At 32.3% G+C, this 14,786-nt stretch overlaps 3 protein-coding genes across 3 annotated transcripts; all 3 read right to left on the reverse strand.

Moving 5' to 3' along the window:
* Positions 1-2,353: 2,353 nt before the first annotated feature.
* LOC131617467 (metal tolerance protein 4-like) lies at positions 2,354-4,460 on the reverse strand. The gene is made up of 7 exons (XM_058888751.1): positions 4,245-4,460; positions 3,986-4,155; positions 3,695-3,893; positions 3,270-3,448; positions 3,034-3,184; positions 2,826-2,956; positions 2,354-2,709 (listed from the first exon to the last, which is right to left on the reverse strand). The coding sequence occupies exons 1-7, from the start codon at positions 4,426-4,428 to the stop codon at positions 2,536-2,538; spliced, it is 1,188 nt and encodes a 395-aa protein (XP_058744734.1). The 5' UTR covers positions 4,429-4,460; the 3' UTR covers positions 2,354-2,535.
* A 1,174-nt stretch (positions 4,461-5,634) lies between these two features.
* LOC131620846 (cytochrome b-c1 complex subunit 8-2, mitochondrial-like) lies at positions 5,635-8,589 on the reverse strand. Its single transcript, XM_058892023.1, has 2 exons — positions 8,344-8,589; positions 5,635-5,951 (listed from the first exon to the last, which is right to left on the reverse strand). The coding sequence occupies exons 1-2, from the start codon at positions 8,511-8,513 to the stop codon at positions 5,903-5,905; spliced, it is 219 nt and encodes a 72-aa protein (XP_058748006.1). The 5' UTR covers positions 8,514-8,589; the 3' UTR covers positions 5,635-5,902.
* A 4,161-nt stretch (positions 8,590-12,750) lies between these two features.
* LOC131619351 (transcription factor KUA1-like) lies at positions 12,751-13,357 on the reverse strand. The gene is made up of 2 exons (XM_058890456.1): positions 13,164-13,357; positions 12,751-13,021 (listed from the first exon to the last, which is right to left on the reverse strand). The coding sequence occupies exons 1-2, from the start codon at positions 13,355-13,357 to the stop codon at positions 12,751-12,753; spliced, it is 465 nt and encodes a 154-aa protein (XP_058746439.1).
* Positions 13,358-14,786: the final 1,429 nt, after the last annotated feature.

Genomic DNA, 14,786 nt, shown 5'->3' on the forward strand with positions numbered 1-14,786 from the left:
TAAAACGTGTTTCTGTCAGGACCGCTTCGCCCGGAGGCTAAACAGCTCGCCCGACAGCTCAACACAACAACTTTTTCACGTTTTTTGGCCAGTCAGGCTCGCCCGGCAAGTACGCGAATCACACATGAAACAGCAAAAAATTATGCACTGTTTCGGCCATAACTTGAGAACCGTAACTCTGATTTGCACCCGGTTTGAAGCGTTGGAAAGCCTATTCAATGCTCTATCTAACAATGACAAATGGATACCAAATTTATGATTTTTATCATCCTTATTTTGATCCTTATTCTTTGACAAGTTGGTTTCGTTGCTCAAAATCGCGCGTTTGAAGTCATGTCTTCGACACTTTGTTGCTCATGCTCCAAATACGCCTCATTACCTACAAAATGAATAGAAAAATATCAAACGGTATATAAATGAATCAAAAACATAAGTATACACAAACTAAACGTATTTACACAAAAGTTGGGTTTATTCAACCGAAATTAACAACAAAGAGTCGATAAGTGCACTAAAAAGTATATGCAAAAATATCTATAATTTGCACTTATCAAGAACCTAGTTCCCCTATTTGGGAACCCAGTTTCCCTATTTGAGAACCCGATTTCCCCTGAACCCGAACCCAAAATTTGCTATTTTTCCTGCAACGAATTTTTAACAATTTTTTTTACCCAAAATCCTATTTTCTGTCAACAGCAAAACCACTTCAAGGCATAGTATTCATTCATAAACACATCATACCAATCCAAAACACATCATAACAACAATTTCATCAATTACAATCAAATATAGGATCAATTCTCATTAATAGTTCAATGCCTCATCCACTTTCGAATCCTTCAATGCCTCAACTGCATTGACTAGTTTGACATCTTCATAGAAATCATAATGTACTTGTTCACCTTTATTGTCGACCACATCATCTGATGTAATCACACATTCCTGCAACCTTGCAGACATGTGTCTTATTATTTGTGGCCTGCTTGTGCCTTATTGACCTCTAACTTCTTCTTGTCAAATTTCACTAGCTTGTTCTTCACATAAGATTATTACTAAATCCTTCTTGAAATTTTCTCCAATCTCATTCCTTGAGTTCATCTATGATCACATCTCCGTTGATCACAACTTTTTTGTTCAGTGGATCGAACAGTTTGTATCCAGCCGTCGAATGATATCCTATTAGGATCATTTGACTAGCCATAAAGCTTTCTTCTCAACTAATCAGGCACATGTCTATGTGTTATAGATCCAAATATTTTTAGATGACTAAAGTTAGGCTTGACACCAGACCAACATTATTCTAGCGTGATTCCTTCTAACTTTTTCGTCAGACATCTATTAAGGATATATGTTGCAGTTGACACAACTTTACCCCAAAATTCTTTAGGTAAATGTTTGCCTTTCAACATACTTCTCAACATATTCATAATGGTTGACACCAAACCTACATTCTTCTAGTGTGATTCCTTCTAACTTTTTTCATCAGACATCTATTAAGAATTTATGTTGTAGTTGACACAATTTCGCCAGGAAATTCTTTAGGTAAATGCCTGTCTTTCAACATACTTCTCACTTACACGCTTTTTGAGAAACTTCCCAGAAGGTCACCCATCTAAATACTAAGCACGCTTAACTATAGAGTTTTTATTTGTTAGACTACCGAAAAGAAGATGCATCTTGTTGGTATAGGTAGTACCAATTAATCCTTATAACTCTTCCTTCAACCATGTAATCTTATACATGCCTGGATCCCTCTCATTCCAATGTTAGATGCATGAGTAGATGTTAGATGGAAATCCATCATTTGTATTCATGATTATTGAGCAAGAATACTAAAATCACACCTCACTATTTATTTTCCAATTATATGGCTCCACAAGTCTCTGTGTTTCCCTATTATACAACTATGTGTTTCTTGTTGTACAAGTAAGACGATGAACACACACTATGATGAGAAGGTGAAAGGTAGAAGAAGATGTTGCGCGGTTGGAGTTAATTTTCAAATAAAGTTTCGACAACTTATGTTTAACTTGTTGGTTAAGCAATAGTTATAACCAACTTAGCCATTTAACTACCTAGTTATTTAAGCTACTAACAATATGTTTATGGATTAACAAACTAACAGAAAAAAAAACTCATGTATTCTTTAAAAAAAAATGAGCCTACAAACTAGAAAGGATACTAGTGAGGTTTGGGCTTTCAAAGCACATATGAATTGGGGGAAGTATATAGGAGTTTCTCTCTTTGCACAAGAGTGGTAGAATCAAAGCACATATCCTGATATCATGTGTTTCACTCATATTGCCATAGTAGATTTTCAAGCAAATTTAAAAATCACATTCATTAGCCTTTGTGTACTTAAAATTTCATGGTATTAAGAAATTCACACTTGCCCCACAGATTAATGAAAAAACATATGGTATTAAGGCTTAAAAATCACATTCATTAATGAAAAAACCATAAAATGAAATTAAGGTGTAGAATTTGTCACTTTTCTCACATAGATTTCAAACTCAAACCAAATTGTAATTAAAGTTAACTATCCGGTAGTTTACTAAGAACCGAGTGTTCTGGTTTATGCTCGCATTCAAAGTCTAGATGAACAAACGCTCGCTCAATTTCCGGAAGTTTCTCAAGCTTTATCTGCAAACTCTCTCCAATAATATGTGCTTCTTTCAATGGTAAATCCTCCGGCAGTTCAATGTCAACCTGTTTGTCAATTCAACCAAAATCGCGATGTAAAACATCTTAACTTTGTCATCGAATTGCTGTAGAAATAGGAAATCTAACTCATACTTGAACTACGATGCTCTAGCACTACATACCTCGACAAAGTATAGAACTCCAAACGAGTAAGCGCGAACGGTATCAACGCGCTTAATTCGAGAGTGCATTACGACAAGATATGTCAGCTTCTGCAGAACTTCAGGAGGTGCAGATTTTCCCACTAGCGAAACTGCATTAGAAAATAATGTATCATGAATCAATATTTATACACCACATTGTTAACAAAAGTTTTATTCTTCTTTCTACCTGCGTTTTCCATAACAGTGCCAGACCAATTCAAAATAGTGTAGATTGCAAGTAAAATAGCGCCAACAGGATCAATCCACCAGTAAAATTTATCGCCAAGAACAGCTGCAATTAGTCCAACCACGTTTGTTACAACATCGAAGTGATGATCCTGCAAGTAATTAGCATCGGTGAGAGATGGCAACAAAGATTATTTTGATTCAGTAGAAATTTATCCATAAAGAAGGCTACTATACATCTGCATAAGCAAGAACAATCTTGTTTCCTGAGGTTCTACAGTAAAACCAAAGTGCAAGCTTCACCACTGTTGCAAATATCATGATAACATATAACCATAGTATTTGATCATAAGACATCTTCTCAGAAGGATTGTTTTCTATCAGTTGTTCTACCGCAGTCGTTAACACCTGAAAGCCTATAGCAAAATGGTATTAAGATGATATCTACAAAGAAAAATAACTTTTTTTTTATGAAAGAGTTGTCTGACATGTGTTTTATGAGTGTCATACGAGTGTCAGACACCGAATCAAAGAAGAAAAACATTTTTAGGGGGGACACTTGTCTGACTTTTCAGACACGTGTCAAAAACGCCTACTCTTAGATGTGTCTGTGCTTGATAGGTTTGAATGGAATTAATATAGATAAAGTAATTTGGACACACCAAGTGTTGCCATGACAGCTGCAAAGATGATTATACCCACAGGCTGCATTCTCAATTTTCCAATTGGGTATTTATACATATTTACGTTCTTCATTGAAAGATGAGTGAACCAAAGTATGCCACCAGCCATAAAATCAAGCAGAGAATCCAATGTTGAAGCAGCAATAGCCATAGAACCAGTCCTTACTGTCACGTAAATCTAAATAATAATATGTATATAGTCAGAAAAAAATCCTTAAAACTCGATTGAAAATTTAACATAAAGATCTAATGGAATATATAATACAACACCTTCAATGCCAATAAAACTATATTCGCATAGTTAGAAATCTTCATCGCGCGTTCATGTTGAGCCTGTATTTCTCTGTCGTCTACATCAACGGAGTCCGACGTTACTAACGAGTCGACTTCTTCAAAGGATTTTAGAGTTGCAAATTGTGTTTCATAGTATTCTTTCTCTCCTATAAATGGCGAGTCATTAAAAATTCAGTATTTTTCATAGTATTCTTTTACATTCAGAAGAGAAAAAGAGAGAGAGAGGATATAAGACCTTGGCTTAAGGTGGTGGATGTGGAGAAATGAGGATCAAAGTGAAAGGAAGAGTCTGTATGGATGACCAAAGAATGAACCTTATCAGGCAATTTGGACAAGAAAGTTGTTGTAACCGAGTTAAAAGTGTTCAGATTATGATTTTGGTTCTCTAGTAATGGCGTCAAACTCGAATTTCCCTCCATTGATCACTGGTGTTACAATATAGTGTATTACAGTATGCTGTAGTGTTAGGGGTTACACATATATGTATAACCCATAACAAGAAGTATAACTATGCTTTACTTTAAATATTTTCATATTTATCAAAATAATGTGCATACTTTATTATTGAAGAAGTTTTTTTTTGTCAAACAGTATATGTCATTACGCAGTGCACAAAATCATGCCGCAATAGAAACAATTAAGAGTGGAATATATGATGAAGTCTAACTCAAGTAGATATGTCCCTCTTTGACTTTCCTGTTAATTTAGAAATGATTTTTCAATGAAATTATGTATTTGGGGATTTATTTAATTTACATAAAGAAAAACTTGCAAGTTAATAGAAACCACGAGTTTACAAAACAATTTTGAGATGAATTTTTTTTTTTGAAATTGTAGATAAAAGAAGAAAAAACATTAATTAATCAATAAAATAGATTAGAATTTTTTAAAGGAGAAAATAAGATTATACATTTAATGAAATATGTAGACTTTCTTTCATATATGAATTAATCATTTAAACTATTTTTTAAAAATATAATCGGATGACTAACTGGACACATAAAATTGGTAAGGTATGTAGGAGTATTATTCTAAAACAAACCGGCATGCTGATTGCCGCATTGCATTATTTAAAAAGTTGTGGTAGCAAGCTATTAGAAATTTTAAACCTCTAATCTAATTGATATCAAACTTGTATAATCCCCATGTTTAGAAAATCAATTTTTGACCCATCCTCATAAGTACTTATTTTTGCTTTCTTGAAAAATGTATTAGGGGCATTGATACCAAAATTTAACCAAGTACAAATGTGACACCTTATGAGTTATGATCCAATCATTGATGATCAAGTAATCACTAAATACAAAGTTCAGCCCCATGTATATGTTTGGTATTGTTGTCGATTTGACGAGATCAGAGTAAGGTTCTATAGTTTCGCAAAAATGAGATTGTAACTTTCAAGTAAATATACATTCACGTTGTTTATGTATTGCAAGAACTACAATAATTTCACTTTACGGGGAGATATACATAATTAAACTGACCAAAATTCGTTGTTTATATTGAAAGAAACACAATAATTTCATTTTAAGGGGAGATACATATTTAATAAGACTGATCAAAAATTGGTTGTAATTAGAGAGAGACTGTTGTTACAATGATAAAATCACAGATCAATCCAGTGGTTGACATTTCAACTTATTTTGGCACTCATCATAAGATTATTGACAAACATAGAGTATCTTATGTATTTTGTAACATGAAGATAAGTAAAACAAAGAAAGCTATCAATAAAATTCATCATAGTGGAAACAGCTAAAGCTCAAAATATCATAATTAAAGGGCAATAGCTAATTTCACAAATGTCACATTATTGACTAGATGAAAAAAAGTTAAGAGCATGAAACTTGAAGATTATCCAATGTGGTCTAATGTATCCATCCCCACATGAGCTCAGTACCTGTGGTGCAGCTTCTCCTGTTCCACGAAGTGCATAGCATACCTGCATTCATAGTGAGATACATTAACCATACAGACATACGCGTTAACCACCACCTGCTAGAGATTTTGATATGTTATGCTACGATGCCGAGATACATAATACAATGCTAACAGGGAAATACGAAGAAAAAAAAATTATGATAAAAACAAGACACACTTTGTAATCACAATAAAAACAAGTCAATATTTCTCTTGTCTGAGTCAAAATATATCATCTACCCTATTAACATTTCATTCAATTAATGTCAAATGTCATGAAGGGCATCATTTAGTTCAATACAAAATAAGCCTTGACTCTACACAATTGACAACTTAACCTGTTCAAGAAATTCTATGGAGACAAATCTCAAGAGGTCAACCTTTATACCATTGGACTAGTGGTAATTATTAAAGTTATCACAATATCTGTGCAACACAAAAGCATGTGCATACTCATTTTAACCACTCAAATAACTATTTTAATGAGGTATTGTAATATATTATACAGAAGAAGAAAAAATCATGGTCAGGGCCAAAATGACAAAACAAACACCATCTTTCACCCTGAGGAGAACAACCACAAAGTACTGAATGTGTCTTGACACCATTTTTGCAATGCCTATTAATAGTGTGTTGTGTGTGAATGAATTGCTTATTGTGTCCTATAAATGATCAACTTTCATGAGTTTGATCTTAAATATAGGGGAGATTATCAAACAAGTGTGAGTTAAGGTGGGAGATGAGAAAATAAAGTCATAATCGCTATATTAAACTAATTGGTTTGGATCAAATATCGTTTTAAACCTGCATGTGATCTATTTTACTTTCTTCTTTCACCTTTTATCCCCTCCCTTTCACAAGTCTCAAGGCTGTCATCCGCCACATTTGAGTCAAATCAAAATCGGCCAAACGGCAAATCTAAACCAGCAGATCCTTGACCTTCGAACAATCCCAACTGAGGCACGATGTTTGACTTACTTTTTTTTTTAAATTGAAACACCTACTTTTCTCTACCAGAGTAATCATGAATAAGTTCAAATAACCAGGGGAAACCAATGATTGGCATATAAATGTTGAAAAAGATGAAAGTAAAGAATTACGATATCATTATGAAGAATCTCTTAAAATTCCAAAACAAAAACAAGAAGCAGTCTATTTGAATCTCGAAAAAGGGAAGAATGTGTGCCTGTGAGAGACACCAAAAGAATTTAAGAGAAATATGTGTGTGAATAGTGAACATGTGCCCTTTTAATTAAGAAATTTAATCTTGATCATTTATTTTGATCAAACAGTCCATATTATATCTTCTCATCACTGACATTAACCCGCCCTTCTCATTTTATATGACCCTATTTATGTGTGTTTAAATATAACCATATATTACGTCCAATTGGAGGTATAACAAAGTCAAACAAATTCATTGGCATACCATGTTTTCTTAAGGAATCAAACCAAAGCGGGCAATATCAAATGACACTACAGAAACAGGGAGTCAAAAGCATAAATAGAGCATCAGTAAATATATAGATGAAGGGCATGGATGATGTGATCAAATAGTTATTACTTCCGACTTCATAACTTCAAAATAGATTTTAATTTTTCGATACAATAACCGAGGGAAATAAAAATTGGCACTTAACCCAAAGAGGACACTTAATCCATTAAAAATCATACCAAACTAAGTGCATGTCTGGATGCAAGGTGGAAAATGTCAAGTAATTGCATCCGGCAATCAGGACTTTGCTTCAAAATCCAAGTTTACCTTAAACTTGCTTTCAAAAAAATTAAAACAACTATAGAAAACTTCATTTAAAACCTATGAAGCCCAAACACAAACACTAACTCATAGACACCTACACTAATCATAGTTGAAGAGAATGGAAGTGACTGAATGTACGACTAGTGCGAGTGTCGAATCGGTGTCATACACGCGCCATAACACACCTTCGGTCTTAACTTTCAAACTCAATTTTAACCAAATCAATTTCATTTGAATTCAGTTAACTTTCAAACTCAATTTTAACCAAATCAATTTCATTTGAAATCAACAAACATTGATCACAACATACACAAAATATAATAATAACAAGCAGTTCGGTATCAAAATTACAAGGCAACGAGTTCAGTATCAACTTTATAAGGCAACAGAATAACCACTTCACACAATATTGAATATTGTAATTCAGTATTCATTCAACGATTTTTTCTCTTGCTCTTAGCAAATTCAACCCTAATATCAAAACACAAATACAAATCAGAGCAGACTCAATCCGGATCTGGCTAATTCCTATGAGATACCTAAGATCCGAACCATTCATAACCACGAAATCAAATATCTCGTTTCTAATAACAACAACAATAACAAAAATTGGGCAATAAACACACATAAGTAAAAGAGAGGTGAAGAAAATTACGAGTAGGTGCCAACGACGGGGGTAACCAAGAGAAGAGCGCTGATCCAATTTTCGGAGACCTTGTGATGAATTTTGGTTGGCAAATCCTTCCACAATCCGTTCATGATTTTCTGCTGGAAAGGAGAAAGAGCGTACACAACGGATTTCACAGGCACGATGTTTTTCCCCATCTTCTTCTTTGATTGGATTCACAAAAAATCGCCAAGGAATGAACGAACGAGAACGAGAATGCGAAATGAAAAGAATACCCTAGCGTTTTTTTGTTTGGTTTATTATTGGTGGCTGTTTTCTATTGGACCGGGTTTGGTTATTTTCTTCTATTTTAGCCCGAGTCCAGTCCAATACGACAGAACATGGGCTTCTGAAGTTTCACTTGGACCTTTTATTTTAGGGAATTTTTTAACACACCCATAACTTTCTAGTGCACCGCATGAATTTTTAAAAATGCCCTCAGATTTTAGAAATGTATTTTTGAAATCCCCCTTACACACATACATTTTAATCGTTATTGAGTTATGTCCTATTTATTTGACTTAATTTATTTTAAAAATGCATATCCAAAATATCTCCGAAAATATATTTTCGGAACTTACTGAAATGGTGTTGTAGAACTATTTGAAAACATAACTAAGTGTTGTAGAATTATTACTATTAATACTATCACCATTAGGTTGAGTTTCTAAATTAGTTTCTAATTCAACATTTCTTCTACTAAATTAGTTTCTAAATTACGTCCCTTCTGGCTCTTACAGCTCTGACTCAATGCTACCTTTGAGCCACGTATAGGTTACACCGTGTCACCAGCTCTCCTGAGCGTGATGCACGATCGACGAATCGAAGGCGTCAAATTAATTATGCAAACTCCTTACGGAGATTCCAACAAAACAACCTTTATGAGGTTTATTCAAATGTTTCTAGATTCAAAATTTTTTCTGGATAGCACGGCTCTTCCCTCTAACAGATGTTTAGAAACTTGATTCTCCATTGAAAGTTCAACTAGATCTTCTTGAAACTTCAAACCATCTCTCCAAAGCTAGTTCATACTGCCTAAAGAACATTGGTAATGTTGTATGCTGGTTTACAAAACAGTCATAAAAAGAACCATCAAATATACTGGAACCCATTGATCACGAGTATTATACAAAGATTAAAGTCAATCATGCCATCTGAGTCCATAATTATCCGTGATAGAATTCCAAGAAAACTCAAACTCCTCAATTGTTTCAATCAGATTAATACAATTATAAAGTTCAAAATGAAAATGTGGATGCATGTGACATGGATGATCCAAATTTTCGTGGCCTTCTCGCAAGACATAACACTTGTTTATAGAGTGACGTGCTTGACATAAAACTTGTGAAACTATCATTTGTATGGATCTATCCTGACCGATAGTTATAGAGAGAGGGTGACGATCGTTCATTGCTGCTATAAATGTCTTGGAAATAGCTATATATCAGAGCATGGGCACGATCTTCAACTCATAATTCAATTGCATGCTGCATTGTTGCATATCATGATGCAAAAGATGAGTAAAGTTTATTCTCTTTTTTTATAGAAATTTCAGCTTCATTAAAATTCAAACAAGCAAGAATTACAAATGTTACGAGACAAATGAAATGGAACATACTCCATACATAGTCTAGTTCTAACAGAAAATACTACATAGTCCTAAGAGACATTATACATAGAATTTTCAAAAGTTAAGGCACAACCAAACCAAAACCAACAACATATCAGCGAGCAATCCACTCTCTTGCAAATACCGTCAATGGCAATGAAGAAGTGAGAATCCATAGTATTTTTCCAAATCCAGTTAAGGATGATTTCTTAGACTCGGGTTTCTATATTTAGACTTTCTTTGGTCTTGAAATTGCCCCAAATTTTTAGTGTTCACAAATTAATAGATGACTAGAGATAGTTATGGAATAGATGTTGAACTCAAAAGCTTCCTCAATAACTACGAAATGCCAATAGACACACATAAAATGCTACAAGACACAAAACTCTTTTGAGACATTTTTTCAAACACCAAGAGTGCATCATTTACCACAAAAACACATAACATAAATTAATAAACCAAAATTAACCATCTCTGTTAAAATTTCCATACTGTATAACCATGGAGGCGTTGGTGGTGGACGACAAATTTCGGACATCAGAGTTGTATGAGTAGCTACTTGAGAGAGATGCATCCATTGTTGTTGTGTTTGAGGTGTGTAGAAAACCCATAACTAAGTAGCCATTTCTTGGTGGTGGTGGCTCCGGTGGCGGCCGCAAAAGAAGAAAAGAAAACTTAACGGTTGGTAGTGGTGGAGAGAGGGAGATTCTAGTGAGAAACATGATAATGGTGAGGGCATGAGAAGGAAGAAGGATGGAGAATAAAGTGCTCTCAAAATAAAGGGAGGGTGTCACCATAAAGGTGGAAGAAGAGGACCACCATAGAGGTGGATAAAAGCCCACCAAACCAAGAGGATTGGGGAAAAATCTTCTAAAGAGAAGGAAGAGCATCTCTCTCTAGAAAAGGGTTACTAATTGATGTTCTGTAAAAAATTTATTCTTGATATATGTATTTCTATAATAAATTCAAGTACCAACAAGTCAAGCATTTTATTTGTCACAACTCCACAGTGTATTCAAAAGTAATAAAAGATAGCAATGTGAAACCTCATTGTTGTTTCCTGATAACTTCTCCTCGCAGTTCTCTTTGCGATGTAATAAAATATAACAAGTATTATAAATATATGTATGTATAAACAAGAGTTTATCCAAAATTTGTGTATGCTAAAATTGATGAGAAAGTTCTATATTTCTATGGCTACTATGGTAAAATTTGTTTTATAATTTTATGTCTCCAATAAAAGTTCTATACATATGAGAAAGTTCTATACATGAAATTGATGAGCTGGTAGCTTATGTTAGAGAATTTTAGAATAAAAAATTTAAGTTTGAATAAATTAGAGAGATATGCTTTAACTTCTCTCTAGGTTCTCTTTTACATGACTTTTTCAATCCTACTCTATGGCCTCGTTTGTTTTGGTTTTTTGAAAAAATGATTTTTATAGTGTTACATAATTTTGTGAAAACTTTATTTTACAAATAAACTTTTTATAAAAGCTTCAAATGAAAATTTTGTTTGAATAGTTATTCTTAAAATGTGATTTTAGGAAATTTCATATATTTATGGAAAAAAAATTGGATATCAAAATTTCAAAAATTCACTTAATTTTGAAGCTATTTTTCAAATAGATTTTCATAAAAATCATTTTTGAAATACAACTTTTTGAAAAAATTGCGATTTTGACTAAGTTTTGGTCTTCAATAATGTGCGTTTATGTTATAGGATGTCAAAATTAGTGTTTCATTTTCGAAAAAGTAAATATAAAAAAATTGTAATATTTTGAAAAACGGTTTAAAAAAAATCTATTTTAAAAAATACAAAGAAAAAAAATTATTTTTTTAAAGTTAAAACAAACAGGCCCTGAAGATAATAGATATAATTATAATTTCATGCAGTGTTGAAGATATAATTATTACTGTATGAAGGTGATTGAATATAGTGGTTGATTAGAAATAAAGAGTTCCACGTCGAAAAATAAAATTAATGAAGAAATAAAAAAATTTAATAAAATACAAAGCCAGGGGAATTTTAAAATAAAATCTTACAAACTCTACAAACTTAACACAACCAAGTAAAAGAAAAGACCATTATTTTAAAACAACTAACAAAGCATCAAATTTTAATCACTTTGCTCAAATTTTAATAATTAGCAATAATTAGCAATCTTCTTAATTAAAAGTAGCAAACAACACTTCTTGCTGAATGTTTATCAAAACCATTACTCAAACCATAAAATCAACCAATTAAAATCAAAATCAACATCTAACATTTGATTTAATCCAACGACGAGATGGGAGCTCCCAATGAACTCAAGTGGTTTGAGAAAAATGGCTACCATCTTGAGATTAGCATGGTTCAATTTTAATACAAAATCCCGATATTCAATTACTACCAATTCAATGATAATACAACATTTCTAAAAACGAATTGTTGTGTAAAAATCCAAATTTGCTGTAGAGTATTGTATGCGAGAAAAATTCATAAAAGAAAGATTTAATTGTGGTTATAATTTTTTGTATTAAAATTATAAAAAAAAACTTAAAATTTTACAAACAAGTCGAATAACAATGGTTAAAATTAAATTTTAATATAAGAAATTATCATAAATAAACTAAAAAAATATAGAAGTAAAACAATTGAATAAATATAGACTTATGGAAGGAATAAACTAAAACTCAAACAAAAGGGCATTTGCCTCATTACAATTTTTTTTCTGAAAAATTCAGTCAAATAAAACCCAAAATAGGGAACAAGAGTATAGAACCATGACTTAAATTTATGAAAAACTATTCTTGGATTTGTTGAGATTCTTGTGGTAGGAATTCTTCTATAAATGGTTGTGTGTGGGTGAAGTTAAAGCTCTCAATAGGGTACGAAGGAATGTTGTCAAATTTGCTTTTTCTTTTCTTCTTATTTGATAAATTATTGTTTTGCTGAATTCGGATAAAATATTTTTGAGCATGGCTAGCAACTTGAGTTGATGTTTTTGAAACAACATATTTTGAAATCTTTTTCCAATTTCCCTTGCCGTATAATTGGAGCCCTTCCAAAAATAACCTATAAATAAAAAAATGATGAGTGAGTCAAAGTTTCAATGAAAAACATGTGATAAACAAAATAATTAATTTAATCCAAAAAAAATTTAAAAAAATTCTCTTTCTAATAATATAAAACAAAATGAAATGTAATAACTATGTACCTGTGTTCTTCTTCATTCCAATGTTGAATTTTTTTGGTTGGCTTATTCTTAGGAGGAAGAGTTTTGTTCTCATCAGCTGAAACATTGTGGATTGGAATAAAATCATCACTTAAGTGTGTTGGCAAATCAGCATCAACTTCCATACCATTAACTTCCCAAAAAGCAAAAAAATTGTTGAGCCAATTTTCATCCATTCTAAATTATTTTTTCTTTCGTTTTTTGCCTTTGTTTTCTATCACTCAAACTCTTTGATGATTTCAATTACTCTCTAAATTGTTTTATTTGCAAGATGGTATACTGTTTGCATGTATATATATATAGTTTCAATTAAGTAAGATTTTTTAAAAATATTTGACTAGATTTTCTCAATATGGTTGCTATTTTCATGTTTTTAGTATATTTCTATCTTTTTTATTCTTATCTAACGAGTGCTTTTAGGTTTTCTGTTATATAATTGTGTAGTTTCTTCTTTCAATTTTACTTTTTGTTTAAAATTTTAAAACTTTATCTAATTAAATGAATAAATTACTTTTAATAATTTAAAATGTAATCAAATTTTAGGAGATATATAAAAAACTATTCAAAATAGGTTTAAATTTCAATAATAATTTTAAAATTTTGATATAAAAATATTATAATGAAGGATGAAATATATTTTTTTGAGTAAAATAAGAATTTTTATTACCCAAAAACAGTTCATTACACGCCGATCATCAAGATCCAGGCTACAACAGAAATCAAAATCAACCAAAACCACAAAGAAAACCAAAGTTAACTAATCCCCAAGGTATCTATCTGCACATGGTTTTTTAGATCCTTCTTGCTATGGGCTCACAATACAACCACATATTGAATGTTTTTAACAATTTCTATGTCTAGATTTTGCTTGCCAAATACGACCCCATTACGCTCTTGCCAAATCTGATAGATCGTCTCAGCCACTATCATCTTAAGGAGCTTTCTTTTCCAACCTTTTTTTGCTGTCTCCATACTCAGCCAAGTACTTTCTACTAGCCAATCACCACTGGTTCTATTATACCCTAACCAGGAGAGCATTGTTTGCCAAATCCCATGAGTGTACCTGCAAGCAAAGAACAAATGTCTAATACTTTATGCTTGCCCATAGAATATACATTATCCATCCGTTACAATATGAATTTTCTCGAATCTGTCTTTGGTGGGGAGCCGGTTCCAAAGAGCAAGCCAAAGTGTAAAGCAAGCTTGAGGCCTAGCATAATTATGGAAGAAGATCTTTCTCCAATGAAGTGAATTTCCATTGCCCCTGATTTCCTTATACATGTCTCTGGTTCTGAACCTTTGTAAATGGATACTTTTCTCCCAATAGTCACTAGTCAGAGCTAACTCTCCATCTTGATGATGTTTTTAATTATCCAAGAGTGGGAATTGTTTACTTGCCACTCCAGGATAATTAAAATGGACTATGTCAAAATGTCAAAGTTCTTTCTTCCAAAGTTTAAAATTATATTTTTGTAAAAAATAAATAAATATTGTGTAGATTTTATGAAAAATTTCTTAATAAAAATATGTAATATTATAATTTTTTTTTGGGGGGATTTGCGATTTAGTTTGGATTATTTTGAAGTAAAAACTCATTCGATATAA

This window comes from Vicia villosa, linkage group LG7, assembly GCF_029867415.1.
Source record: "Vicia villosa cultivar HV-30 ecotype Madison, WI linkage group LG7, Vvil1.0, whole genome shotgun sequence".
Lineage (NCBI taxonomy): Eukaryota > Viridiplantae > Streptophyta > Magnoliopsida > Fabales > Fabaceae > Vicia > Vicia villosa.

What these genes read in the sequence shown, in the direction of transcription:
- LOC131619351 (XM_058890456.1), bottom strand. Translation starts at nt 13,357, where the DNA reads ATGGATGAAAATTGGCTCAACAATTTTTTTGCTTTTTGGGAAGTTAAT. An exon ending in TGGAATGAAGAAGAACACAG is followed by an intron (nt 13,022 to 13,163) that starts GTACATAGTTAT and finishes TTTTATTTATAG; the next exon opens with GTTATTTTTGGAAGGGCTCC.
- LOC131617467 (XM_058888751.1), bottom strand. Translation starts at nt 4,428, where the DNA reads ATGGAGGGAAATTCGAGTTTGACGCCATTACTAGAGAACCAAAATCAT. An exon ending in TTGTTCTTGCTTATGCAGAT is followed by an intron (nt 3,185 to 3,269) that starts GTATAGTAGCCT and finishes AATTACTTGCAG; the next exon opens with GATCATCACTTCGATGTTGT. An exon ending in GAGTTCTATACTTTGTCGAG is followed by an intron (nt 2,710 to 2,825) that starts GTATGTAGTGCT and finishes ATTGACAAACAG; the next exon opens with GTTGACATTGAACTGCCGGA.
- LOC131620846 (XM_058892023.1), bottom strand. Translation starts at nt 8,513, where the DNA reads ATGGGGAAAAACATCGTGCCTGTGAAATCCGTTGTGTACGCTCTTTCT. An exon ending in CCCGTCGTTGGCACCTACTC is followed by an intron (nt 5,952 to 8,343) that starts GTAATTTTCTTC and finishes CTATGAATGCAG; the next exon opens with GTATGCTATGCACTTCGTGG.